Source organism: Wyeomyia smithii, chromosome 1 (assembly GCF_029784165.1).
Source record: "Wyeomyia smithii strain HCP4-BCI-WySm-NY-G18 chromosome 1, ASM2978416v1, whole genome shotgun sequence".
In the NCBI taxonomy this organism is placed as follows: domain Eukaryota; kingdom Metazoa; phylum Arthropoda; class Insecta; order Diptera; family Culicidae; genus Wyeomyia; species Wyeomyia smithii.
The window spans coordinates 203053048-203079835 of record NC_073694.1 but is presented as its reverse complement, the minus strand read 5'-3'; the positions used below and the strand labels follow the sequence as shown (position 1 = coordinate 203079835).

Genomic DNA, 26788 nt, shown 5'->3' with positions numbered 1-26788 from the left:
TCTCGCATTCACTCGTAATGTTATACAATTTCCCCGTGGTTAAACTGAAATAGCAGAAGTGCATCGATTTCCTTGAGCCTCATAGCTCAAACTAACAGCTTAAACCATATAGGAGTGAAAAGTGAAGCCTTCTCTCTGAATGAAATAGACATATCCCCGAGCAGATAACCGAAAGCAAAGCAGAAAGTTGAAAGGTTCGAAACCTCAGTGATGGAGAAGAGCTGCGATTGCACAAAGAAACGAAATAAATTCGTTGTTTAAGTTGTGGCAATGCTTTGCGAAGTTTATTAGTGACCAAGTAGACAAGGCTCAGCAGAACAACTTTCCGGCGGTCGGAATAAACTCGGATTACGACACACCAACAATCAGGTAAGGCTTCGACTAGGAAATCAATAAGAACTTCCCGAGAAGGCCAATCGCTTCTGCCAAACCTGACGGGGGAGCAAAGTACGGTGACGTCAAGTAAAGTGATGGCCAATGGCTTCTAGCTCGGGATTGCATCAGTTGTGCTTTGTGCAGTTCACGGATTTGGGAAAATGGCTAAAGGCACTCAGCATCAGCTTGCAGCAGCGCTCAAGGCAATGATTGTTTACAAACAGCAATAGTGTATAATTAAAGACATCAACAAATTTTCTTATTATTTTTAACTTTCCCCGGGGGTTTGACAACAACGCCGGACGCCTCGGTCAGTGTGAGCAGTGTATAATGATATAAACATAAACGGTACCAACACTAATTAGACGGTAATGTTTTTATTTTCGATTGGCTTTGATACTTTTGGCGATTTTGTGTTCTTGCGCTAAGCTACCGCTAAGTCCCAGACGGGGAAAATATTTTTTCATATTTTTTTGTGTAATTTCGCAATCAATACTACTTATCTTATCATGGTTTTATAAGATACAACATGTTTGAGCCATTTCAGTTGACTACAGTTAACTTTTACAGTAACTCGCCAAAAGAGTTTATTCCAATGTTAGTAATAAAACAAAAATAAGAACAATTCAGGAAAGCAACGATAAAAACAAAACATTTTTTTACACGTTTCATTTTCTGTGGATGTCTGTATTGGCAGCAGTTTGCCGACAGACCCCCCAAACCTATTTCCACCAGTGCTGTGAGAAGGGGGTTAGCGACTTGTTTAGTGTCTATGCTAAAAACAGTTGCACCGAAAGGCTTGCCGCGCGAACCGCATCCACAGTTCGCTAGTTCGGGCGATACCGACGGTGGTTTCCTTTGTGCGAAAGTAGGGCTTATCAAGGTGTGAAGGTGTTTTCAGTTCCAATTTTGCCAGCCAAACCGGGTTTGATTAGCAGGAAATATTCCCAGCCCGATAGCAGAAGTGAGTATTAAGCTAATTTTTAAACAAAACACTTAGTGCACACTAACAGTGCTAAAAAGGCGAAATGTTTTACCAAGCCGACGTGAAACGCGAAAATGAAAAGAAAAAAATCTGAAGGTTAAGCGTACCAGTAGCAGCAAGGTCACCTGAAAGGTTTGCCTTCTCCCCCCACCCACTAGGTTTCGTGTGGTAGAAGAGAAACTAAAAATAACCTTTCGAAAAATACGCAAAAAAAATAAAATTGATGTTTTTGAGAAAGAGGAAAAAAGGCAAAACCACATCATCTATTTGTGGTTTGTATCGACTCGAATACTGCTGACGCAACCAGTTGATATTTAAAAAATGTTAATCGGTAGAATTTTCGTCTGTGTTTGTACTTGTGTATAGAAGAACGGTACCAAAGCGGGTCCCGATCAAGTGTGGTTGGACTCATTTTAGCTCTATGATTGAGTGCTTTAGGTGGACTGTTAGTTTCAATGTAAAATATAAACATTTAGCTTGTTTTTTATTCTTTGCACTGCACTCGCGACAGCTGAGCGGTAAATCGAAACCAGATGCGGTGAAAGAATAACTCGTACCAAAACAATAAAAAGCACAATGTCCCTTCGGGCTGCTGCTAGAGTCGTATACGATTAACGTTCGAACGTGAAACAAGAGAAGGTCAATTGCACGCTCAGTTTACTTGTTTCTTAGGGTTGACGATGTACTCAATTTGTGCAACTGGTTTCAGATGATTTTTGAAAGGGTTTTGTAAGATACGTTGTTCACTTTACGTTATTTCGAACAACTGTTTTAAGTTTCAACTTAAGTTTGAGAGCATGGTAAATAATAAAATATGAAAATAACTACATAACATCAAAATATTTAAGTCCAAGTTTTGCATACAAAACTTTTAAAATTCAAAAAGGTCTCCAATTGAGACAAATTGCGAAAAATGCTTACAAAAATAGGGCAAGCGGCGGAAATAATTTCAAATTTCAAAAAGTCACAAAGGAAGTTATTTCAACATTGAACTAAAAATGACGAGAACCGAACTAAGCAAAACTATAACCCATAGCAGGAATGGAACCTAGAAAACCAGTAGCTCAATTGTGAGGCCATCATCTGTACTTCGATCCAATGCACGTGTTATACACTTCTCAGCCTTTCGTTGCTTACTGATCACAACAGGCTTTGAATGGATGTTACTTCTTGAAGCTGCCCAAACCCCATATGGCACAAATCTACGAAAAAACTTCCACAACCATTGAGAACTGGATCCAGGTAGTACCATGACAGCTTTAGAACAAACCGTTACGAAATACTATATTTACAAATCCGTCAAAAAATCATGACTTCGTTCAAAAAACGATGTAAGCTTGTTTCACTTACATTTATCGGTTTATGCTGGAGAAAAATTCGCTGGATCAATTGCACCTCACGGCTTCCAACATGAAAAAAGTTTGGCTTTTCCTAGCTATTGATTAACTGAATTTCTACTCGAATTTCACTAATTCACCGTTGCGAAAATGTCATCATTATGTCATATGAATTCTCTTTGCAAAGTTTTTCCAGGAAATCCATACCACATTTTCCGAAGAAAATTGCGACCGCGAATATTTTGCATTTTATCCAGAATATCCAGATAAGGTTGGTGTCAACCAACTTTAGGTACAGGATGTATTGCAGGGTCTTAGAAATTTAGACCCTTCCAAAGGACCTGGACCTGACGGAATACCTCCAGCACTCATGAAAAATCTTTCGAAGGAACTTACATCTCCTTTGTTCTGGCTGTTCAATATGTCGTTGGAAACTGGAGTCTTCCCAAATATATGGAAAAGCTCATTTTTAGTGCCTATTTTTTCTATTCTTACACCAGATGTAAAATGTGTGGATTTCATTCTGAAATACATTGATGTCTTCTTGATTTTTTATTTCCAAAAACAGCTTCATGTCGTCGGCATATATTAGAACTTTAATATTTTTGAGGATGAAGGAAATGTCGTTTACGTACAAAATTGAGTGTTGAGTGTTTCTCCCTTCAGGTCCAAACCATACTGCCCAGCAACTCCTACCCCTACATCCACGTGCTAAGATACGAAAAACCAAAAAAAAAACGGTGATCTGACTATGGACCCTTTCTTTAAGTACCGCATCTACTACAGTGGCGGCGACAGAGCGGAACGGGGCGTCGGTTTCGTGCTACTAGGGAACCAAAGGAAGCGTGTCATTAGGTGGAGGCGCATTATCCACGAAAACAATACACTGAAGACGGCAATCATCAATATGACCGATTTCTAAAACTCCTGGATGAGCGGAATGATTGCAAGAATTAGATATCAGCAAGTGAGAAGCACATGGTGAAAAGTTCGAAACGTTCCTCGAAGAATGGACGTCCGTCATTCGAAAGGGACGATGATAGAGTCTTCGATGGGCGAGAAGGAATTTGATTATGAAATTTAAGCGGATGGACCAACTCGGCTTCGAATAGCGTCTCAACAAGTGATTCCAAGAACCTTGCCCAAGTTTTACGGTGCCAGAAGAGTGACCGGTATTCATCGAAGCATACGGGCATGCAAATCAGTTAATTTAGTCAGCACCGTAAAGTCTAGTTCAAAAACTGCCAACGTATTATGCCATGGAGCGGGTAGACTATAAGCGTCGCGTTAAAACGGTCGATATGGATATGTTCGGGGCGTTTATGGAAGGTCTCGGGGAAAAGCCGTTTGAGGCAACATTTGAAAAGGGGAAAGAGAAGCCTAAGCTGAGGGCGCTCATTCACGCCACCGCTTCCCACGTCGGAGAGTCAGCGAAAGCAAAAGGATACTATAAAAGGGATAGAGCAAAAGCCGTCAAATCAGCAGCGAAAACGAAAATATAGGTGCTTATTACGGGAGTCACTTCACGGTGAAATATATTTCACTCTCACGCTCACTTCACTTTTTTAGACCTATTCCCGATTCCACCTCAAGTGAGGTGACAAAAATCACCTCCGTGGAGTGAGATTGACAGTGAAGTGAAATTGAGAATAGGACAAGTGAAATGAGATTGTTCCCCAGTGTTGCGCCCACAGTGCGGCCCGACGGTGTAAGCGTCGGCGGCAAGACGGAATGTACCCTCTAGATTGGCAGCTGCCTGACAGCGAGATTTGAACAATAGGGAGGAAGATAAACAACCAGTTTTCATTAGTGAGTGAGAAAGTTTAAAGATTTACAAATTTATATTGCGAATTATTAGTGCAAATTAAAATTAAAACACTTTAGTTTGCAAAGCAGAAGTAGTTCGGATTGCATAGTTAATAGTAGTCGAAGATTTATTCACCTGTAAGTAAATAGAAAATATTAGAAGACACATAATAACAAACGCGTGTACTTACCCACAGCGACCGCAGCACCTGTTGTATGTAACCTGAAAAGAAGAGATTAAAATAAAAAAAAAAAACAGAAACGATCGTAAGTAAACCGAAATAATTGAAATAAAAACCAGTGATTAATTAGTGCACTATAACAGGATTCGAATAGCAGGCAAAAACAGTGCGCTGAGATAGGCAATTTGGAAGATCGCAAATTGGTAGAGGAACTTGTGGCGTGCAAGAAGGAAAATATAGGCGAAACTATTTATTGTAAGCTTTAAAAAATATTTAAAACGGAAACTAAAAATAATACTAATATGGTCAAACTTCGGTAAATAAATTCTCTTCTAGTTTGAGCTGTGCAAATCAACACTGCTGCAAAAAAGTGGTTCGATTCTATCCGAACACCCAGCTCGAAAATCTCTAAGTGTCCAAGGTTCACCAAGCGCGGATTGGAAGAGACACCGCGGAGAAAGGAGTGGCATCTGTCACTAAACTATGTGGAAGAAACCAGACAAGGTACGATGAGTGTGGGATGCAGCAGCGAAGGCTTCGGGAGTCTCGCTTAATGATTGCCTGTTCAAAGGGCCGGAAATGATAACCTTTGCCAACGGTGATAAAAGAGTTTCGTGAAAACATATCGCGTTCGGAGGTAACATCAGAGAAATGTATCACCAAGTGAAGATTCGGTCGAAAGATCAACAAGCTCAGCGGTTTCTGTTTCTAGCACCCGACGGAAATGTACAAATCTATGTCATGGATGTTGGGATCTTTGGTGCAAGCTGCTCGCATTGCTCTGCCAGTACGTGAAAAACGCGCTAGAGCATTCTGAGTTGTATCCGGTAGCTGTAAATGCGATCGTCGGCCAACACTACGTCGACGACTACTTCGACAGCACTGAAACTAAAGCAAAGGCGGTCAAGGTGGACAAATTGGGAACGTTCACGCGAATGGAGGTTTCGAGATACGAAACTGGGTCAGTAACTCTGAAGAAGTCCTCGAGGAACTATCGTTTTGTTTGTTTCGGTAGCCTACAGCCGTAGTGGCTCGTGCGGTATCAAGAATTTACCTCCATTCTACTCGGTCCTGGGCCGAGTCGCCAATTCCTAGACGCCTCGATACTCGCAGATCCGCTTCAACCTGGTCAAGCCATCTAGCACGTTGGGCCTCTCTATTCCTGGTGCCTGTGGGGTCCTTGAAGAGAACTGATTTTACCGCACTGTCGTCCGGCATCCTCGCGACATGCCCGGCTCATCGTAACCTAATTAGGGTTTTGTACATCGTCAGTTTCGTGCGGTGGCGTATGCTCCTGGATCGAAGCGTCCTACGAAGGGTAAAATAGGCTCAATTCCCAGCTTGAAAACGTCATTGGACCTTCTTACTTGTGTTATTGTCGGCGGTTACCAGGAATCTCAAGTATACGAACTCCTCTACAACTTCGAGTTCGTGGCCGTCCATGCTCACTGTCCGTGGGAGGCGAATGTTGGTTTCTTTCGAGCCTCTTCCTTTCATAACTTGGTTTTCGACGCATTCATTTCTAGTCCAACTCTTCTCGTTTCGATGCTCTCGTCGGATTACACCCTCAAGGGCAATGTTAAACAACGTGCAGGATAATCCATCTCCTTGTCTCAATCCTCTGCGAGCTTCAAAGGGATTCGAGTGTCCTCGACACGCACACGCAACACATCACTCGGTCTAAAGTAGCTGTGATAAGTCGTGTCAGTTTATCCGGAAAATCGTAGTCGTGCATTATTTGCCATAGCTGGTCTCGATCGACTGTATCATACGCTGCCTTGAAGTCCACGAAAACATGATGTGTGGGCACGTTGTGCTCCCGGCATTTCTGAAGGATCTGCCAGAGAGTGAAAATTTGATTCGTAGTAGCGCGTGCTTGTGTGAAGCCCGCTTGGTACTGTTCTACGAACTTTTTCGCTAAAAGAAATAGACGGCGGCCATTGTAGGTAACGTTGATCAGCGTTATACCGCGGTTGATCTTTAGGATATCGGGAACTGGGACACTACTGTCGTTTGTAGGCACTCCAAGGATAACTTCCCTCCGTCTCCTTCCGTTGTTCCGCTATTGAGGTGCTCATCGAAGAACTGCTGCCACCTATCAACCACCTCGCGCTCGCTAGTGAGCAGGTTTCCCTCCATGTCCCTACACATATCTGGACTCGGTGTGTAGCCTTTACGAGATTGGTTCGCCTTCTCAAAAAACTTGCGCGTATCGTTAGCCCAAAACAGTTGCTCCAGCTCTTCACGATCTCTATCCTACTGCTGGCGCTTTTTTTCCTCAAAATCGTGGCTAACTTATTTCGAGCTCGTCGGTATTTGGCCGCGTTCTCTTTTGGCGATGCTTGGATAGTTTTTTCAAGCTCTTTATTTCCTCTCTATCGCTTGCTGGCATTCCCCGTCAAACCAGTCTTTTTGTAGGCTCGACTTTACCACACCTAGTGCCATGATTCTTCTGTGGAAGGTGGTACCTCATTGAGTAGCCGCGCGTAGTTCTCTGTAGCCTGTGGGTTGGTATACTGCCGCATGTTTGACCGAGGAGGACGGTTCTGACGTGGGTGAAATACCGTGGAAAGTTTCGAGCGCACATGTACTGCTACTACTATCCTTCCTTTACGCTGAAATCTACAAATACTTTTGCGTGACTTCCTCTTAACAAAAAATAAGTCTCTCTTATCAATAAAACTGGCCAGAAGGACGCACGACGAAACTTCTCCAGGGAATTATAATTGGTGATATTTGGCAAGAGGAACGAGTATCGGTATAGTAGAACAGTAAGCGTGTAAGGAAGAGTAGCATATTACACACAAGCACTGATGAACAATAATAATAAGCATGCCACTTCTCAATAGAGGTATTGCTATCACTGCTGGTCGCAGTGAGGAAGCCCATACAGGAAAAAAAATGTACTGCTACTGGGTGGTGGCCTGAGTTGATATCCTCACCCCGGAGGGAGCGTATGTTTGTAATGTTTAAAAAAAATCGGTCATCAATTAGAACGTCGTCAATTTAAATTATTGTTCGGTAGTCAGGTGATCTCCAGGTGGCTTTGTGGATATCTTTGCGTAGAAAGAAGGTGCTTCTAATCACTAGGTCTCGAGAAGCTGCGAAGTTTATGCATCGTTGGCCGTTGTCGTTCGTGTCGGTGTGTAGGCTATAAGGCCTTATCACCGGTCTGGCTGAGCCACGACGCCGAACTTGCGGGGTTCTAGCTGCTCAAGCAGCACTCTGTCTCCGCCCACAAAATTTATTTAGCGACTTGCAGTTCCAGGTACCGAGTTTCCACTCGTGGTCCGTTTTTCGTTGCCTAGGTCCATGCCGAATGTTCCGAGTTATATTTTCTTGAATGTTCGTAGTGTAATTGTTCAGGTAGGTTGCCTTACTAGAGCCACGCTAACGAGTCTCGTGATGGGGCTGCCATCTTGGGTATAGCGTTCGAAACAGCACGTTTCTTTATTCAGCCACCCGCTTCGGGTCAGACGCTGTTATGAGCCGCCCCTAACCTGGGAAACAGACGCTCAGGAAGGAAGGTTAACCCACCTCCCCCATCCCTGTCAGCATACGACCGAGGTCCCATCACGGGCTGGTTACCGTTATTCTCGCTTGGCTACTAGTTGGTTCCACGGATTGGAGTTGCTGGACAGGATGCTATGGACCACAATGGGGTCTATTTTATGCCAACTAGTACGGGTTGCCGAGCCGTTTACCAGCCAAATAGGAAGTTGGACAGTCGAAAAACGCACTGAAGCCACTAGAAGTGAACAAATCGAGTAAGACGGAACGGGTCTTAGGGATATTATGGGACCCCAAAGGCGATATCTTTCTACACCACGCATGGAGTTGGGAGCAGCTACTAGAAGCGCAACTTTGATAAAGACATCTTGTGAAGATCATTTCTTTTCAATTTCGAAACGGTGTCTTTGATGCGATCCATATACTGTGGTGTCGTGGTTGAAATTCGATCAACGGAAGTTTAAACCATTCGTAGCGCACCGGATAGGTAAGCTCCTGGGCATAACAAATCCTGAAAAGTGGCGATCACATAGTCGATGGTTTCTGGGACCAGGATTTCTGTAGCGCGACTTAACATGTATCGTTGTAAGGCGAACGAGTGGTGCATTACCATCGACAAAATGGCCATGGTAGTAAAGAAACAGTTGTCAATGAGCTTCGGTAGCGCACCTATAACCCATGCTAACAATCCCAATTTAATTATTTAATAATATTGAATCGATTATTTGAAAATGTCTCATCTTAGAAATTATACTAAAAGTTAAAAACATGCTAACAGCTAACATTTTTTAAATAGAGAGCTTCAGCAGGATCAGCTCTAAAATTTTCTTTTCACCTTATGGGTTTTATATGGGAAATTACATAAAATACAAGATACAAATTAAAAAAAATCACAAGAAGGTTGTATGCGAAGCCACGACCGCAAGGTTGAAGTAGAATACTTTTACAAGAAAGATAACCTGGCTGTTTGCGTGTCAGTCATTTTGAAGTAGAATACTTCTCTCAGGAAGTTCGGCTACATAGGGATGTGAAATGAAAATCTAAAACCGAAAAAAGTGAAAAATATGTCCAATTTTAAATACTAATAAATCGGTTAGTATTCGATGGATTTCCTTCGTTCTTGCAGCAATAGATTGGAAAATCTTCTAAGATTCTTCCCAAATGAAGATGATTGTAATTTTATTATTCAAACTATTGTACTATTGAAAATAGTCAAGCCTTGTCAAAACGAAAAATTCGACCTCTGATTGGTCGTTATATGATTGCTTCCCAAGCACGATCGACAGAATGATATACCTTGCAATTGAAAATATGCTATTTGGTCTATATAAGAGCCTGTTTCAGCCGAAGCCGCTTGATGCAGAGACAGCGGATACCGATGGCAGCGTATCGCGATCACAACTGTGGCATGGCTACGGTTAGCGTAGCAGTTGCAGCGGGAGTGTCAGCATCGAAAGCAGCTGGGGCAGCGCTACCAATGGCAGCGTATAGCGGCCACAACTGTGGCATGGCTACGAATAGCGTAGCAGTTGCAGCGGGTATGTCTGACCATGAAGCATTTATGCAATAATTGAATGAAAATTGCAATTGCAACAATCGGCCTTTTTCAAGGCTACTAAATGTTTTTGGAAGAGCATAATGAATGGTTTTTAATAAACTGCAACCGAGGTTTGATGCTGCTGGAAATGCACAGCAGTGTGATGTTTATTACGATTTGTTGATACTGTGCTTAACAAGCGGTATATACGAAACAAATCCGATTTCAAAATGACTAACATGCAAGCAACCGGGTTATCTTTCTTGTAAAAGTATTCTACTTCAACCTTGCGGTCGTGGCTTTGCCCACAACCCTCCTGTGATTTTTTTCTAGTAAATAAACGTTGACCGTTCATTGGCAGTATTGTAATTTCTTTTTGTCTGATATTTTGAATGAAGTTCATTGGATATTTTTAAATTTTGTGCAAATGAGAAGTTGAAGTGCTGCCGAATTGTAATATGCACATTTAATACGACATCATTAAACGGGAACGGAACAAAGGCTACGGTTATGCAGAACGCGAATGCCGGTGCGATGCGATTCGCCTTACCGTGGTGAAATGTACAGCTCTTTTTAAGGCGAAGTAGAGCTATACATATCAACAGATTTCGTCTTGCCGAATCGCATCGCGCCGTTATTTGCGTTCTGCATGACCGTAGCCAAACACTAAGCGACGCAAACACGTAATAATAGTCAGAGTATGCATGTAGATGAAGATAATTAACTTTGGATTATAGCGCAAAACGAGAAAATATTAACTCTTCAAATAATCATTTGTGTTCTTCAAATTTCAGTTGTTCAATTTAATATCCGATGAAATGTTTGTTTATTATCTGATGAAGCTCTTATATAGGCCAAATGATGCATTCCCCATTTACTAGGTCCATAACTCTGCCGACCGTGTTTGGGAAAGCGCGGTATAACGACCAATCAGAGGTCGAATTTTGTGTTTTGACAAGGCTTAAGAGTTTTCAATAGTACAATAGTTCGAATGATAAAATTGCAATTTCATGCATTTGGTAGGAATCTTAGAAGATTTTCTAATCGATTGCTGCAAAAACGAAGGAAATCCATCGAAAACTAACCGATTTATTAGCATTTGAAATTTTTCTCACTTTTTTCAGTTTTAGATTTTCATTTCACATCCCTATGTAGCCGAACTTCCTGAGAGAAGTATTCTAATTCAAAATTAAATCTTCATTAATTCATTTGTTGTCCTTATAAGGACAATTGTTGAATTTATCATAGGATGTAGTGTTTATCTTACATCTCTGTGTTACCTTGACAGTGAGGACTAAGGCGCACGGTCAACACAATGAGAAAGGTGTTTTCACATTGAAAACTAGACACGGCTTTACTGGAGGAAGTTCACATTGAAAACTAGACACGGCTTTACTGGAGGAAGTGTTGGCAAATGCATCTACCGCTAATACCACCGCTATCATACGAAAGCGCGTCGTTTCATGTGGGGAATATCAACAACGAAAAATGACGCGCGTCTAAGCATAACCCGAACTGTTTCGCCGTGCTGCTCCCATTTACCTTTACATCGGCCTCAGGGAAGTACCGGCTGCATCTGCATCTACCGCTGAGGCTGTCACCATACTGCTATTGGTTCCAAAAGCTATTAACTCTTCAAATAAGTGTGTTATTTGTTCTCAAAAGAACAATTGTTCAATTCAAAATCGAATTTACGCAATCGCATCTCTGTAATATTACCGACAATAATATTCTTCTGAACAAACTGATACAACTTTCCCATTAGGCCTCTGCCATAATAGACGCGAAAAGCGACGCGAACCGATTCGCTCAGCTGTAGGTTAATGTACAGCCATCAGTAGAGCTGTACATCAACCTACGGCCGAGCGAATCGGTTCGCGCCGCTTTTCGCGTCTACTATGGCAGAGGCCTTAGAGAAAGTTGCTGGCTGATGTATTCACTTCATGCAAGCCTGCTGCTGATGCTTCCCGCTACCACACTGAAACAGCATTTTAGTGAAGGGAGTGACGTTGCATCAGCTGACCCTGCTACTATCGATGCTGATATACCCGCTGCAACAGCTACGCTATGCATAGCCATGCCACAGTTGTGGCCGCTATACGCTGGCCCAACTGCTGAGCACCTGCAACGCTATCCGTAGCCATGCCACAGTTGTGGCCGCCATTGGTATCCGCTGTACCAGCATCTGCTGGCCCTGCTGCTATCGATGGTGAGATCCGCTGGAACTGCTACGCTTATTCGCAGCCATGCCACAGTTGTGGCCGCTATCCGCTATCGATGGTACCCACTGCTCGCTCCCGCTGCTGCTAAGGGAGGACTGCTGTCGTCGCTGTTCAGAACTACCATGAGCGGCTTCAATTTTTTTTTTTTTGGATTCAATATTCTTTATTTTTCTTACGGTATTTTCATTATTCATTTGTTTTTTTGAACATTGTGAGAGATTCAATTTTATCAACTTTTCAACTCTGATGTTTTTAATGTACTATAAGTGTTACTACTTTTTCCTTTTCTACGTACATGATTTACATTTCAATGCTCGGCATTAGAGTTTTAATTATTAAATAAATATACCTAGCTACTTATAAATAAAGCTCACGAATGAGCACCGCACTAGAGTTAAGTGCATTGTTTTTAAGTGTTTTCAGCGTGTGCAGAGATTATGTTTTCGGTCATATCGAAACCAGCTATTTGATGCACTTCTGATGTTCGGGTTCCGAAGGGCACGTTCAAGATCATTTTCAGGAACTTGTTCTGAATCCGTTGAATCTTTTGCAGGTGGGTTCTCGCGCAGGTTCTCCAGATCGACGAGGCGTATAGAAGCATCGGCAGGATGACCTGTTTGTATACCGTCAACTTATTCACGACGGATAATTTCGATTTTCGGTTGATTAGCGGGTACAACTTCGTCATGAGCACTAAGCTTTTCGTTACTGTTTGTTCAATGTGGGGGCGATAAAGTAGCTTATGATCATAGGTCAAACCAAGGTAGCGAACATTTGACGACCAGGGAATATCCACATTGTTCAACCGAATCTTTGTTGTCGGCACCAAACGTTGACTATTCCGATGTGGGAAGACTATGGTCTGAGTTTTTGCTGCATTCACACAAATTTTCCATGAGGTGAGGTAATTCACAAAGACGTTAAGCCCAGTTTGCAGCTTTTTAACTATTTGGTTGATCTGTCTGCCCTCGTACATAATGGCGGTATCATCAGCAAACAGCGACAGGATGCCTCCATTGGGTAGTTCAGGAATATCTGATGTGAATAAGTTGTACAGAACAGGACCAAGGATGCTGCCCTGTGGAACACCAGCTCCTACGTCGTATGGGTCAGACAGGCCACCCAGCACACAGACCTGAGATTTGCGCAGCGTAAGATAGTTTTGCACAATCTTCACTAGATAAACGGGATAGTTGTAGCGCTGTAGCTTGTAGATAAGCCCGTCGTGCCACACGTTGTGGAATGCTTTTTCTATGTCCAGGCAGGCCATGGCAGTTGTTTTAGATAGCTCCTTGTTCCGATTGATGAGTTTTGTTACTCTCTGCAGTTGATATGTTGTTGAATGGCCTCTGCGAAAACCGAACTGTTCGTCCAGGAATATGTTGTTCACTTCTGCGTGGCACAGAATACGGCTGTAGATGCATCGTTCGAATACCTTGCTGAGGGCAGAAAGCAGACTGATGGGACGGTAGCTTTTGGGGCATGTGGGATCCTTTCCTGGTTTCAAAATGGGAATCGCTTTCGCCAGTTTCCACTTTGTTGGAAAGTACGCCAATTCAAGGCATCGGTTGAACACTTTTTCCACCACAGACAAGGCTGTTGGTCCAAGGTTTTTGAGCACAAGGTTGAACACTCCGTCAAATCCGGGAGCCTTCATGTTCCGAGAGAATTTAATGTTGTTTTGTACCTCGTCCACTGTTATCCGCTGATCAGGTGGTAAGATATTCGGTGTGCGGGCCAGAATTACTATCGATTCACTGACAGCTGGTTCGATTCCACTCACAATATCACGACCAAGATTGTGGGAAGCGGCAAAATGCTGAGAGATAGCACAAGCCTTTTCGCGGGAAGTTAGCAAAGTTTCACTATTCACTATTAATGGCGGAATGGGTTTTGGTTTGTTCTTCAACACTTTAGCCACACGCCAAAATGGCCGTGAGCAGTTGGGCAAATTACGTAATTCGGTTGCAAACTGTCTGTTTTTCACTTTCTCCAGACGTTCTTGAACGATTTTTGTCAGCTGTCTAGCGTAGAATCGGTGCCTAGGGTTGCGGGTACGTTGATATTGCCTTCTCAGCGAGTTTCGCAAGGAAATTATGCGCTTGGTGTTATCGTCGATTTGCGCAAACTTACGTGTCACTGGAACAGATGGGATGTAGAGGCACTCTGCTTCCTGGATGACGTCTATCATGGACTGTAGAGTACGATCGATGTCTCCAGTGCTGCTCAAAGTGATGTCCGCATCGAGATGGTTTTCAACATACCGCTGCAGCTGAACCCAATTTGCTGAACTTGACGCCCCTCTACGTTAGCACCAATCTCAGCGATGACCGGAAGATGATCCGAGGAGAGCTCTGTTATGGTTTTCGGAATCGAAAATCGATCGGTGATGTTGGTCAGAAAAATGTCAAGCTTAGAGCCTACACCACCAGGAGAGATGTAAGTTGGCAATTCCGGATGAGCGGGATAGTAATATCCAGCTTCGGAATCCTCTACGATGATGTTACCATTTGAGTTGCACCTGGAGTCACCCCAAGCGGAGTGGCGAGCATTGAGATCACCTGTGATGACGAAATTGCCTCCTCTTCTAGACAGCTTTTGGATGTCGTTCTTCAATTTCACCGTGGTTCCATTTGTCCGTCGAGACTGCTTCGGACAATAGACCGCAATAAATGTGAGTGGTCCATCAGTGGTGGTAATTTCGATTCCTACAGCTTCGACAAAGGTTGTGTTGAAACTCGGTAGTGATTTGTATGGTAGTCCTCTCCTTATGGCGATTGCAACCCCGCCCCCAGCTGAGGTTGTGCGGTCCAGTCTGACTACCGAGTGTTCCGGCAGGCAGAAGTTTATGTTCGGCTTTAAATGTGTTTCGGTTATCGCAGCGACATCGATGTGGTGTGTGTTCAGAAAATGTAGAAGTTCTAACTTCTTGTTGGCCACAGAGCGGGCATTCCAGTTAAGGATTCGAAAGAATGGATCCATGACGGTAGTAAAAAGTCATCATGACCGCAATCTGTTCCTGGTTGGTGCGACAAGCCTTTGTTTGCTGATCGAGTTTAAGAAACGCGTAGCTAGCTGTTCCATCGTATACAAATTGCTACTTGCTGGGGGCATGCTGGCAGCCTGTGCATAACTCAAAAATCCGGGGAGGTCCCGGCTAGGAACACCACCAGTTGGAGGAGGTGGAAACGGCAACGTACTTGAAGTCGCTGGCGGGGTTGGTGTAACGCTAGGTTGTACACTTTTTCTATTCGACGGTCGCTGGCGATTGGCAATTTCACTTCGAATTTTGATAAATTCTGCTCGTTTTGAACAGGAACGGCTGTTCGTAGCATGCTCTTTGTCACAGTTGAGACACTTGATTTGTTCGGCTTCCTCAACAAGACAATCCACTGTTCGATGCGGACCTGCACATTTCATGCAGCGACTCTTGATGTGGCAATTCTTTGTGCCATTGTCATAGTTCAAGCAATTGGAACACTGCGTGACATCGCGGTGAATCGGTTTGTATCGCTCCCATTGCACGATTATGTTGAATAGGGCGGTGATTGTTTTCACTGTGCTCGGTGTAGTTGAACCCCTGGTCAGGTGGATCAGGTATAACTGATCACGATACTTGATGGCTTTGTTGTGTCTTATCATTTTGTATACTGCTTCCACTTCTAGGCCGCAAGCGACAAGCTCCGTTTTTAACTCGTTGTAGCTGCAATATCGTGAGTAAAATACTCCGCTTTTGTTTGCTTCAGGTAAGCCTCTACTGCATTGTAATGTGGGGTGGATGGAACGACGATTTTGTAGCCGTCCGTGCATAGCCTCAGGGTAGCTATCAGCCCTTTGCTGATAAGTTCATTGAAGTGTTGCCTTAGTCCAGGCGGGAAACCTTTTACGTAGAAAGGCGGCATTTTCTCCTTCTTTTCCGTTTTCTCGGTAGTTTGGTCAGCCAGCGATGCAAACTTGTTAGCAGCTAGTATCTTCTTGGCGATTCCATCATCCTTTTCAGCAGGGTCACAAGGACGCTTATTGTTTTGCTCCTTACTGGAACCCGTTTTTCCCATTTCGTTGGGACACGACAACGTACTGTTGTATAACGAATGCGATAGGTAAAATAAACGAATGCGATAAGTAAACTAAAACTTTCAGTTGTTGTAACAAACACGTCTGTACACACCGAGCGTGAGACGAAGAATGAGCGGCTTCGACTAAAACAGGCTCTTATATAGGGATGAAAATAGGAATGAATTATTTTACGTACGTGGTGGAATGATATAACTTGAAAAATATGTGTGACTTCATTCTGGTTCAGAGCGATCATTTGATAAGCTCCACCTCTTTTTTCAGTTTCTAAAGTTTTTCCTCAGTTTCGTAGCACGGATGCACAAAAATGATTTCTTGTCGAGCCGGACCGATAGCACTCTCATTGAAGCAACAAAATAACATGTTTTGTGTCGTGTTGTGCAGCTTGGTTGAAGAAAATGTTCCCGTCCCCATGTCGCATGTAAGCAGATTATTGCGTTCAGTAGACAGTAGATAGTGTATCCAGCGAATAAACACCGATGGTGCTCTCACACACGCAACGGTTTTAACCCGTATTTTATTGCGGTTTGTAACATCAAGCGATTTCGTTTGCTTGCTGTTGCGTGTTGCATCATGTGACAACTTGACAGCTGGGAGACGACGAAATTCTGTTTACGCTGATTGATTGAATCGTCTTCATATAAGCTCTACATAGTCGAACTAACTGCTTTTGTGAATGCGTTCTAACAGGGCAGTTTATTATTCAATGTCGGTTATGCTGATCGCAGCGTTTGCGCTGCCCCTACAGTGGGGAGTTTACTAAATAAAGTAAAAATTAGACAACTACAACAGAATTTGATTGCATCCCGCACAGAATGTCTGCTTGTGTTGATGCCAGAAAATTATTAACCTTCAATTATTTTTTTATTTGCCTTCAAAAAAGCATTTTGCTGTTCAAAATCGGTTGCTAATTACAACCTTTGAGCTGCCCTAACATTGGGGGAATTAAGATACACGGACAACATGCACTGTGGAAGCTATTTCACATTCAGTAAATTAGACGGGTGCGACAAATTTAAATTGCTAGGATGCAACACAGAATACTTTTTTTTATGTTTGTTTGTTTAATAATTTCATCCAACACAATGGTTTACATGAAATGTGGGTGATGGGGAAAAGCCAACAATTAGGCATAAAAACCCCATATCTTTTAAAATAAATGTATAAACTTAGGTCTAACACAGAACAAATATAAGTAACAATAAAAAGTGACATATCCTTAGTTCTAAGCAGAAAGTCATGTAACATAGTCAAGATTGTAAAATAAAAATAAACATATTAAGAATAATAGGAACGGTACTTTCGATGAACATCCATTTTCAAATCGTCTCTTGAAGCAGTTTCCGCCGGAACAATTTAGCTCTCTCTCCAAATTCGAATAGATGAAAATATTCATTAAAAATTGCACTCATCGAGTGTAGCGGTGAGTTTAGGAGATAATCCGTTCTGACTAATGGGCGACGGAGGAAGCCGGCTCTGGATCTCAGACGCCTGGAATGCGCACTGACGTTAAGCTGTTCCAACAGTGAGCTGCAATCAGTCTCAGTTGAAAGCAGTTTGGCAGCAAAACCAGCTTTCGAGACTTTTCGTCTTTTCTCCAACGTGGTAATGCCCAGCAATTTACAACGGGCTGCATATGGAGGCAGGTCGAACGGGTTGAGCCACCTTAGATTCCTGAGGGCGTACCATACGAACTTCCGTTGAATGCTTTCAATTCTTCGTATCCAAGTTGCGTGATACGGTGACCAAATGACGGCGGAAGACTCCAAGTGAGACCGTACAAACGCAAAATAGAGTGATCGAAGGCATAGCGGGTCATCGAACTCCTGGGCGATTTTGAATAAAAAGCCAAGCTGTCGGTTAGCTTTGTCAATCACAAATTGCTGATGCTGTCGAAATGATAGATCTGAATCTAGATACACACCAAGATCTTTTACGGTTTCAACACGCTCCAACGAGTGTCCAGCGATCGTGTAGTTATAATAGTAGGCTTCGCGGCTAACTTTGTGATGAAATGAGATGGTCACACACTTTTCGACGCTAAGGGTCATTCGATTTACAATACACCACGTAGCAAATTGCTCCAGACGAGACTGTAGAGTGACGCAATCAGCCAAACTTTTTACTTCGGCATACATTTTAAAGTCATCAGCATACACAAGCTTGTAACTTCCTGTGAATAGGTTCGTGGCATCGTTAAAGAACAAAATAAACATAATTGGCCCGAGATTGCTGCCTTGAGGCACGCCGGAGTAGTTAGTGAATTCCTGGGAGAGAGTTGTGCCAATTTTGACCTGTAATTTCCTCTGTTTCAGGTAAGATTCCAGCCAGCTGCAAAGGCGAGTGGAAAACCCAAGTTTTTTAAACTTTTTTAGAGCTATGTCATGGTCGATACGATCAAAGGCGGCCTTCAAATCGGTATAAATTGCATCGACTTGGTTACCTCGGGAAATTACATCAAAGCACAGAGAGGTAAACTCCATGAGATTCGTGTCAACTGATCGACCAGGCATGAATCCATGTTGCTGCGTAGAAATGTGACTGTGACAGTTGAACATTATATAGTCGCTAACTACTAGCTCAAGAACTTTAGAACCAGCACAAAGGGACGTTATGCCTCGATAGTTTTCAACAAACTGTTTTTTACCTTTCTTGAACACCGGAAACATAATCGATTTTTTCCATTCTGAAGGAAACCGAGCTTGCTGCATCGAAAGATTTAGAATTTTCATAAGAGGGGTTTTAATATCCTGCGAGCACTTCTTCATGAAAACAGTTGGAACACCATCCGGCCCAGGCGTGAATGAAGATTTCAGTTTGCGTAAGGCTTTTAACAGCATGTCTTCGGAAATATGGAAAGTATCCAAATCGACTACATCTAAAGGCACGTTTTCGAGGCATTGAGGATCAATCTCTGCATGGTTACGAGGACTAAATACGGTAGCAAAATGCTCGGCGAAAAGTTCACATTTTTCGGCGTTGGTAGAAGCCACCACATTTCCCTTATTTATTGTCGCAGGTAACCCATTCTCTTTGTGCTTTGATCGCACAAACGACCAGAACTTGGCTGGATACTGACGTAGCCGCTCTTGAAGCCCTCGCACATATTCAGCATATCGTAGGCGATTATATCGTCTGTAGTTGCCACTAGCTCTGTTGAACATAGCTTTCGTAGTAGGATTTCGATTTCGGGTAAACTTTCTAAGAGCTGCTGCACGAATTCTTTTCAAGGAACGAAGTTGAGCATTAGACCAAATAGGTTTGCGTGGAGGTTTGAAAAGTGGAGTGAATCTCACTAAAGCGGCTTGAACAATCAAGTTGAATCGGAGTAAAGCTTCATCTACATCGTTACAACTAGTGACTGGCTCCCAGCCGACAGTTTGAAGGTAATCACTAAGTGCTGAGTAATCAGTTCTCTCGAAGTTCAATGCCGTCGTGTCTATATCTTCAACTAGCGGTAGGTGAGAGTGTACTATGACATCAAACATCAGAGCAGGATGATATGAGTCCAAACGTGCTAAAGGATCGTCAGCGCTAACCGGAATTGTGTAGTTCGCTCCGTCATTAAGAAACAGCAGGTCCAAGTGTCGTCCGTTAAAATTACTGACTGGATTCACTTGCAGTAAATTGCACCTAGCGGTACCGTCAAGAAGTATTTCTTGAACCGATGCTTCGTTCCGACCACGACGTCTGGAGGTAGTGTTCGAAACATCAACAAACATGTAACCGTGGCGTGAACGCTTCCATGCGATTTTGGGTTGATTGTAGTCACCAGCTATGATAATGATGTCGTTCAAACTTGCAGCATCGCAGATCTTCTCAATGCAGCCGATATGGAGTTTCATAAGCTCAGGATCTTTATTTTTCTCGGGTGGTAAGTAAAAACATCCAACAAAGAGTTTCAAACCATTCAATTGAATTGTAATGAATAGTTGTTCGAGAGCAGCACAAAATCCAATATCGCAGGAACAGGAATCGAGAGCTTTTTTAACGGCAATAAAGACACCACCGCCTACACCGCGAAGACTATTCAAACGGTTCCTATCGATTCTGTACACTTCGTACTGGTTACCGAACAGTTGAACAGAGTTAATTCTGCTGTCGAGCCAAGTCTCAACTAGCATGATTACATCATAGTCTTGATCGATGCATGAAAGGTAGAAGTCAGCTATTTTAGTCTTCAACCCTCTTACGTTTTGGAAGTAGAATTTCAATGAATTAATGACGTCATTAGCCAACTGTTGATTTTGATGCACACTGGGACGGTTACCATCAGTAGACAAAGCATTGAATGATGAACTATGCGAAGAAATTGCGTTGCCCGCATAAGCAGGTTGGGAGACCCCTTCGCAGGAACCCAACGCAGGGACGGAACGAATTGGAAGGCAGGAACACACAGCAGCAGCACATGAATGGTGATACACGGCTGCATTGGGTTGCTCAGGGGTTCCCATATTGCTTTGTAACATGCGTTCCGTTGACGGCGTAGGAGTAAGTGGTGCGGTAGTGGAAACTGGGTGTACTTCAGTGGGTGAACTGTAAAGCGATTATGTGTTGCCTGAGAGAGCAAGTTGGGAAACCCCCTCGCTTAGACTAGACACAGGAACGAAACGACTTGGATGGCCGGAACCGGAACGAACAGAAGCTGAAGCGCTGTGGTAGTGTCTGACGGTACGTTGATACTCGACTGTGTCTGAAAGCTCAGGGGTTCCCATTATGCTTTGGGACGTGCGTTTCGTTACCAATGGAGATGAGTGCTGAAGACTGGGACTGTTCAATCTATAGGTGTAGCTAAAATTTTCGGTGATGATACGATCCTTGAGGGGGTTGCACCATCGATCCGAAGTATTTTTGTCGGTCCCCAAAAATCCCGCGACGACTGCAGATGTTCAAACTCCCTGAAGTAAATTCCCTTAGGCCAGGATGCAGGGTCCAATGCAGTCTCCTTCAATCTTGTATCAATTCCAATTTTGAAGGAAATGAAAGCAAGTTGCTTCAGATCAGCATCTTTACGTACAAGTTTTTTAACGTCTACGGTCAGTTCAGTGCTCAAGCAACTTTTAACCAGCTCGGAAATGTCCTCTTCCGTAACGTGACAGGCAGTCCGGGACAGATATAGCCAAAATTTCTCAGGTGCTTTTTCAACAGTAGCTACAGTTTTGCTTAATTTTTCAACAGGTTTCGTACCACAAGCGAGCTTGGTGGTAGTGCGTGATTTTGGCGTTTCTCTTAATGCAACATCGCGGGGCCGTTTGACACTCGGCCAAGCGGAGCGTGCCCTGTTAGGATCACAAACGTCGTTTGTGGTTTTATCTATTAGTGCCTTAGTCAATGCTTTAGTTTCAAGTAGCTCAGATTTTAGTGCTGATAATGAATCAGATATATTCTCCGAGACAGCAGCCACAATGTCATGAGCCATAGGAGTAGGTGTTTCTTTAAATTGTTTAAGATGCTCGATACAATTATCACAGAACCATAACAGGTTATGATTACTGTTCACGAGTCCCATATTAGGTCGCTTGAATCCGGTGCATTTGAGATGTACAGCCTGGTTACAAAACCCATTGCACTGCATATATTCAAGTGTTTTGATCGGTTGAGAGCACTGGTAGCATTCGGAGTTCATCGTGATCACGGCTAGATGGCTAGACTTATGGAAGCTTTCGACAGATAATGTCGCTATTATGCAACAGATGGCGCTGATCTTTTTGAAAAAAGCGATAGCGAGGGTTTATATGAATGGAATTGAGTTGTAAAGAGTTCAGCTTATAAACACTAGCACTTCACACTACGAACGAGTCAGAACTGATTTTCACTTTATTCACTTTTGTAGAGTAAAATCGGCCAAACGGCAGATAGCCTTAGAAAATGCACTAGATCACTTTCAAAACAAGACAACTCAGAAAATTCTTAGTTGTATAGAACGGTAGAAAAACGGGTTAAAAGCAGAGTGATAAAAAACACATCCAATGTTTACATCTACACTGAGCGAAAAAATATAAAGAATACTTGCTTGCGTTGACAAAAATTATTAACTTTCAATGACTTGTTTATTTGCCTTCAAAAAGGCATTTTGATTTCCAAAATTGGATTTCCTGATGGCAATCTTCATGCTGCCCCAACACGGGGGGAATAATGGCTGTCTGGCGACACACGCTGAGAAAAACCGCGCTGCTCCTGAGACGTGTTGACCAACCACAGGGCTAGTGCTGCTGCTAAGGAAGGACCACTGCTGTTGTCGCTGTCTAGAGCTATTATGAGCGGCTCCGGCTGAAACAGGCTCTAATATAGGCCAAATAGCATGTTTTCAATTGCAAGGTATATGATCCTGTCGACCGTGCTTGGGAAGCAATCATATAACGACCAATCAGAGGTCGAATTTTTCGTTTTGACAAGGCTTGACTATTTTCAATAGTACAATAGTGTGAATAATAAAATTACAATTATCTCATTTTGGGAAGAATCTTAGAAGATTTTCCAATCTATTGCTGCAAGAACGAAGGAAATCCATCGAATACTAACCGATTTATTGACATTTGAAATTGGACATATTTTTCACTTTTTTCGGTTTTAGATTTTCATTTCACATCCCTATGTAGCCGAACTTCCTGAGAGAAGTATTCTACTTAAAAAAACATGTGCAAGAAAGGGAATTGTATTATGTATCAAATTCTTTGGAGTTTCCAGCCAAGAAGAACGCCTGAAAAACTAACACCGACACCTGTTTGATGGCCGATTCTGGAATGGCAAAGCCATTGCCATAAAACTACCGCATTACTATCAATCAAAATCAGTTCTCCAATAATTACAACAAAAAATATTTCTACCCACAGGAACACACACACATCCGGTAACCGATGGATTCCTTCTTCGATCTCTTCGATCCGACAGCTTCCTCATCATCTTCCAGCAGCAATGGAATCGCCGACAGTAGCGGCCATCTCAACAACAACAACTTCGACGATGACGACTACGAATCGATACTGTCGGTGGAGGCATTTCTGTTAAAGAACCAAAGCAACAAGCAATCGCAGCAACTTCCCGACAGAACCCGCCTACAGCAATACTCTCCGACATCGGCGATAATCGACTTCGATCTGGACATACTTCCACCGGAACCCCAGTTGGGTAATATCGAGTACAAACTGAAGCTAATCAATCCCTCCAAGCAACGCTTCGAGCACCTGGTGACACAGATGAAATGGCGTCTGCGAGAAGGCAACGGGGAAGCGATCTACGAAATCGGTGTTTCCGATTCGGGTCAGCTGCACGGTTTGAGTGAAACGGATATGTCCTGCTCGCTGCACACTCTTAACCAGATGGCGCGAAAGCTGGGTGCGTCAACATCTGTTCTGCGCAGGAAAATGCTCTCGGTGGGACGATCCGTCGTTGAGGTGCTCGTTCGTAAGATTCCGGACGATCAGCATAACATTGAAGTGCGAGTAGCCGTGCTAGGCGGTGCCGGTGCCGGTAAATCCACCATGCTAGGAGTGCTTACACAAGGCGAGTACGATAACGGAAGAGGTCGAGCGCGACTTAACATGTTTCGGCACATGCACGAAATACAAACCGGACGAACATCCTGTATATCCCACGAAACGCTGGGATTCGATCAACAGGGCAATGTAATTAACTACAAGTACAATGAGATGATGACAGCGGAGGAAATCAGTGACCGTTCGACGAAGTTAGTAACCTTTATGGATCTTGCCGGCCATCGGCGCTACCTGAAGACGACCGTTCAAGCACTGTCCGGCTATTCGCCGCACCACGCACTGATCGTGGTGGCAGCTGGAAGCAATATTAGTAACATGACCCAGGAGCATCTTGCCATCGTTCACGCACTGGATATGCCATTTTCGATAGTAGTCACCAAACTGGATCTCGTTCCACCGGACAACATTTTGTTTGAGCTAAAAACTCTCCTAACTGCCGTCGGTTATCGCAAGGTGCCATATCTGATAAGCACCGAGGATGACGTGCTTAATGCGAATGCACACCAAAGTATGGACCAGATAGTGCCGATCTTTTGTGTGTCGAACGTCACAGGCGACGGGCTGGATCTGTTGACCAAGTATCTGTACGTTCTGTCGCCCGGTATTAGCAATTCCGAGAAAGAACGACTCGAGCAGGAGCCAATCGAGTTTCAGATTGATGAAATTTTCAAAGTAGCCGGCGTTGGGCCAGTCGTCGGGGGTCTACTAGGTATGGGCGTGCTGACGGAGAATCTACAGGTTCGCATCGGACCGCTCCAGGATGGTACTTTCTACCCCATTACGGTACAAACGATTCACCGAAACAAAGCACCATGCCGAGTGGTGCGGGCAGGACAAAGCGCTTCACTTTCCTTCTATCCCAACGATGATTTACCACCACTCCGCAGTGGCATGGTGATATTGCCAGACTACGACGAGAACGAGAACGCTTTCGGATCGTATTTCTTCCAGGTAAATGTCACTCAAGAAAAAAAAGGTTGATTTCACGTACTAACTTTTAAACTCGTTGCAGGCCCGCGTGTCGGTGCTATTTCACGCGACGCGCATCTTCGAGGGCTTCCAGACGACGGTGCACATCGGCAGCATCCGGCAGACGGCCATCATCCAGGGGATAATGGGTGCCGGGACGGACGGGATCTCAACCAACCAGACGGCGTCGGTGATGTTCCGCTTTGTACGCCATCCGGAGTACGTCCGGCCGGGCATGCGGATACTGTTCCGCGAGGGCACCTGCAAGGGGGTCGGCAAAGTGACGCAAGTATTTCCGCTCAACCTAAAGCTAAACTAAGTTTTCTGTATTTTTACGTTTCGAAAACGTATCATCGGTGTTGAAGTGTTAGTTTCAATGACGATTGAAAGAACAGAAATTTGTACATAGGGACAGCAGAAGCAAACTATGATTTTGTGTAATTCTAAGCAACACTTAAGTGATTTTAAATGTGAATTAACTACCTTACTAATGCTAATATAACTCGAAGGTTTATTGAATAAATTGACAGTAACATGCAAGCTGTGGTTTGTGCGAAACTCAGTAAAAAAATGCTATAAATCAATAAAAGTATATTTTTAAATAATTGTTCAAGGAACTGTTATATAAATTTGAGTGTACAGCTGTAAAGTCTCACTGATGGATTTTCAGTGTTGTGTGTGTGTAATCCTTAATTAATAAATTGCCGAAAAATGTACACATCACTCGTTTTGCTTGTGATCATTGTATGTAGCCACCACAACTGTTGTTCAGCTAAATCGACAAGCACGTCGATTTTAGCTGAACAAAAGTTGAAATCAATTCTTTTGAAAAAAATTAATTGACCTATTGGGACGGAGAAGTTTTGTTATTTTTTGATACTGATATAGAGGTGCTTATTACGGGAGTCACTTCACGGTGAAATATATTTCACTCTCACGCTCACTTCACTTTTGAAGTAGAATACTTCTCTCAGGAAGTTCGGCTACATAGCGTTGTTAAAATAAAATCTAAAACCGAAAAAAGTGAAAAATATGTCCAATTTCAAATGCGAATAAATCGGTTAGTATTCTATGGATTCCCTTTGTTCTTGCAGCAATAGATTGAAAAATCTTCTAAGATTCTTCCAAAATGAAGATAATTGTAATTTTATTATCCAAACTATTGAACTATTGAAAATAGTTAAGCTTTGCAAAAACGAAAAATTCGACCTCTGATTGGTCTTCACATGACTGCTTCCCAAGCACGGTCGACAGAATCATATACCTTGCAATTTAAACTATACTATTTGGCCTATATAAGAGCCTGTTTCAACCGAAGCCGCTCATAATAGTTCTAGACAGCGACAACAGCAGTCCTCCCTTAGCAGCAGCAGTGCAGTGGATACCAGCGATATACAGCCACAACTGTGGCATGGTTACGGATAGTGTAGCAGTTGCAGCGGGTATCAGCATCCATAGCAGCTGATGCAGTGAGGCACTGTGCGATAGCGGGCACTAGTAAATGCATTCAATGAAAAATTGACTCATTTTGACAACACATGAGCCGTCTAGTTTTGAGTGTTAAATCAGATTTTCACTGTTTATTTTATCACAAGAAATACTTTATTCGCACTGTCCGTGATAACGCCAAGATGTGATCGGTGTCTTATCCGATATTGAATCGAACATCAAATTATCCTTTTCAGGATGAAATTAAAACCGGATGATTGAAGAGTTAATATTTTCTCTTGAGTTATTTTACATCTTTAAATTTGTAAAAGTTATAAATTTTACTTTATCTCAAAACGTACTAAATTATGTTTTCCATCAGCACGACATCCGAAAAATTTATTTTTCGCATAACCAAAATTTCAAAATTGTTACGCCCCGATCATGACAAGCAACTTACCATATTATTTAAATGGTCAATCCTTGTTGAAGCGCAAAATTCGATTGATCTGATTAGTCAACGTTTTTGTACTAGAAAAAATGACTGACATGCAAGCAGCCAGGTTATCTTTCTTGTAAAAGTATTCTACTTCATCCTTGCGGTCGTGGCTTTGCACACAACCCTCCTGTGATTTTTTTAGACCTATTCCCGATTCCACCTCAAGTGAGGTAACAAAAATCACCTCCGTGGAGTGAGATTGACAGTGAGTGAAATGAGATTGTTTTCCAGCTCAAAAATCTCTAAGTCCCAGAGAGTCGTTTTTTCCGATTTTTTAGATAACACCAGATCTTGACGTGTTCTGCATTTCTAAGACATTCGGCATAAAAAAAAATGTTTTTTTTTCGGTATCGAAAATTTCCTGAACT

General features: G+C 43.0%; 1 protein-coding gene across 2 annotated transcripts; it reads left to right on the top strand.

Annotated features, from left to right (window-relative positions):
- Positions 1-155: 155 nt before the first annotated feature.
- On the top strand, positions 156-25209 carry LOC129729715 (GTP-binding protein 2). 2 transcript variants are annotated; one of them, XM_055688482.1, is made up of 3 exons: positions 156-369; positions 22862-24475; positions 24537-25209. In XM_055688482.1, the coding sequence occupies exons 2-3, from the start codon at positions 22886-22888 to the stop codon at positions 24810-24812; spliced, it is 1866 nt and encodes a 621-aa protein (XP_055544457.1). In that variant the 5' UTR covers positions 156-369; positions 22862-22885; the 3' UTR covers positions 24813-25209. The 2 variants fall into 2 exon arrangements, with proteins under 2 accessions (XP_055544457.1, XP_055544468.1); XM_055688493.1 differs by lacking the exon at positions 156-369 and adding an exon at positions 485-1339.
- Positions 25210-26788: the final 1579 nt, after the last annotated feature.

What these genes read in the sequence shown, in the direction of transcription:
- LOC129729715 (XM_055688482.1), top strand. Translation starts at nt 22,886, where the DNA reads ATGGATTCCTTCTTCGATCTCTTCGATCCGACAGCTTCCTCATCATCT. An exon ending in TCGGATCGTATTTCTTCCAG is followed by an intron (nt 24,476 to 24,536) that starts GTAAATGTCACT and finishes AACTCGTTGCAG; the next exon opens with GCCCGCGTGTCGGTGCTATT.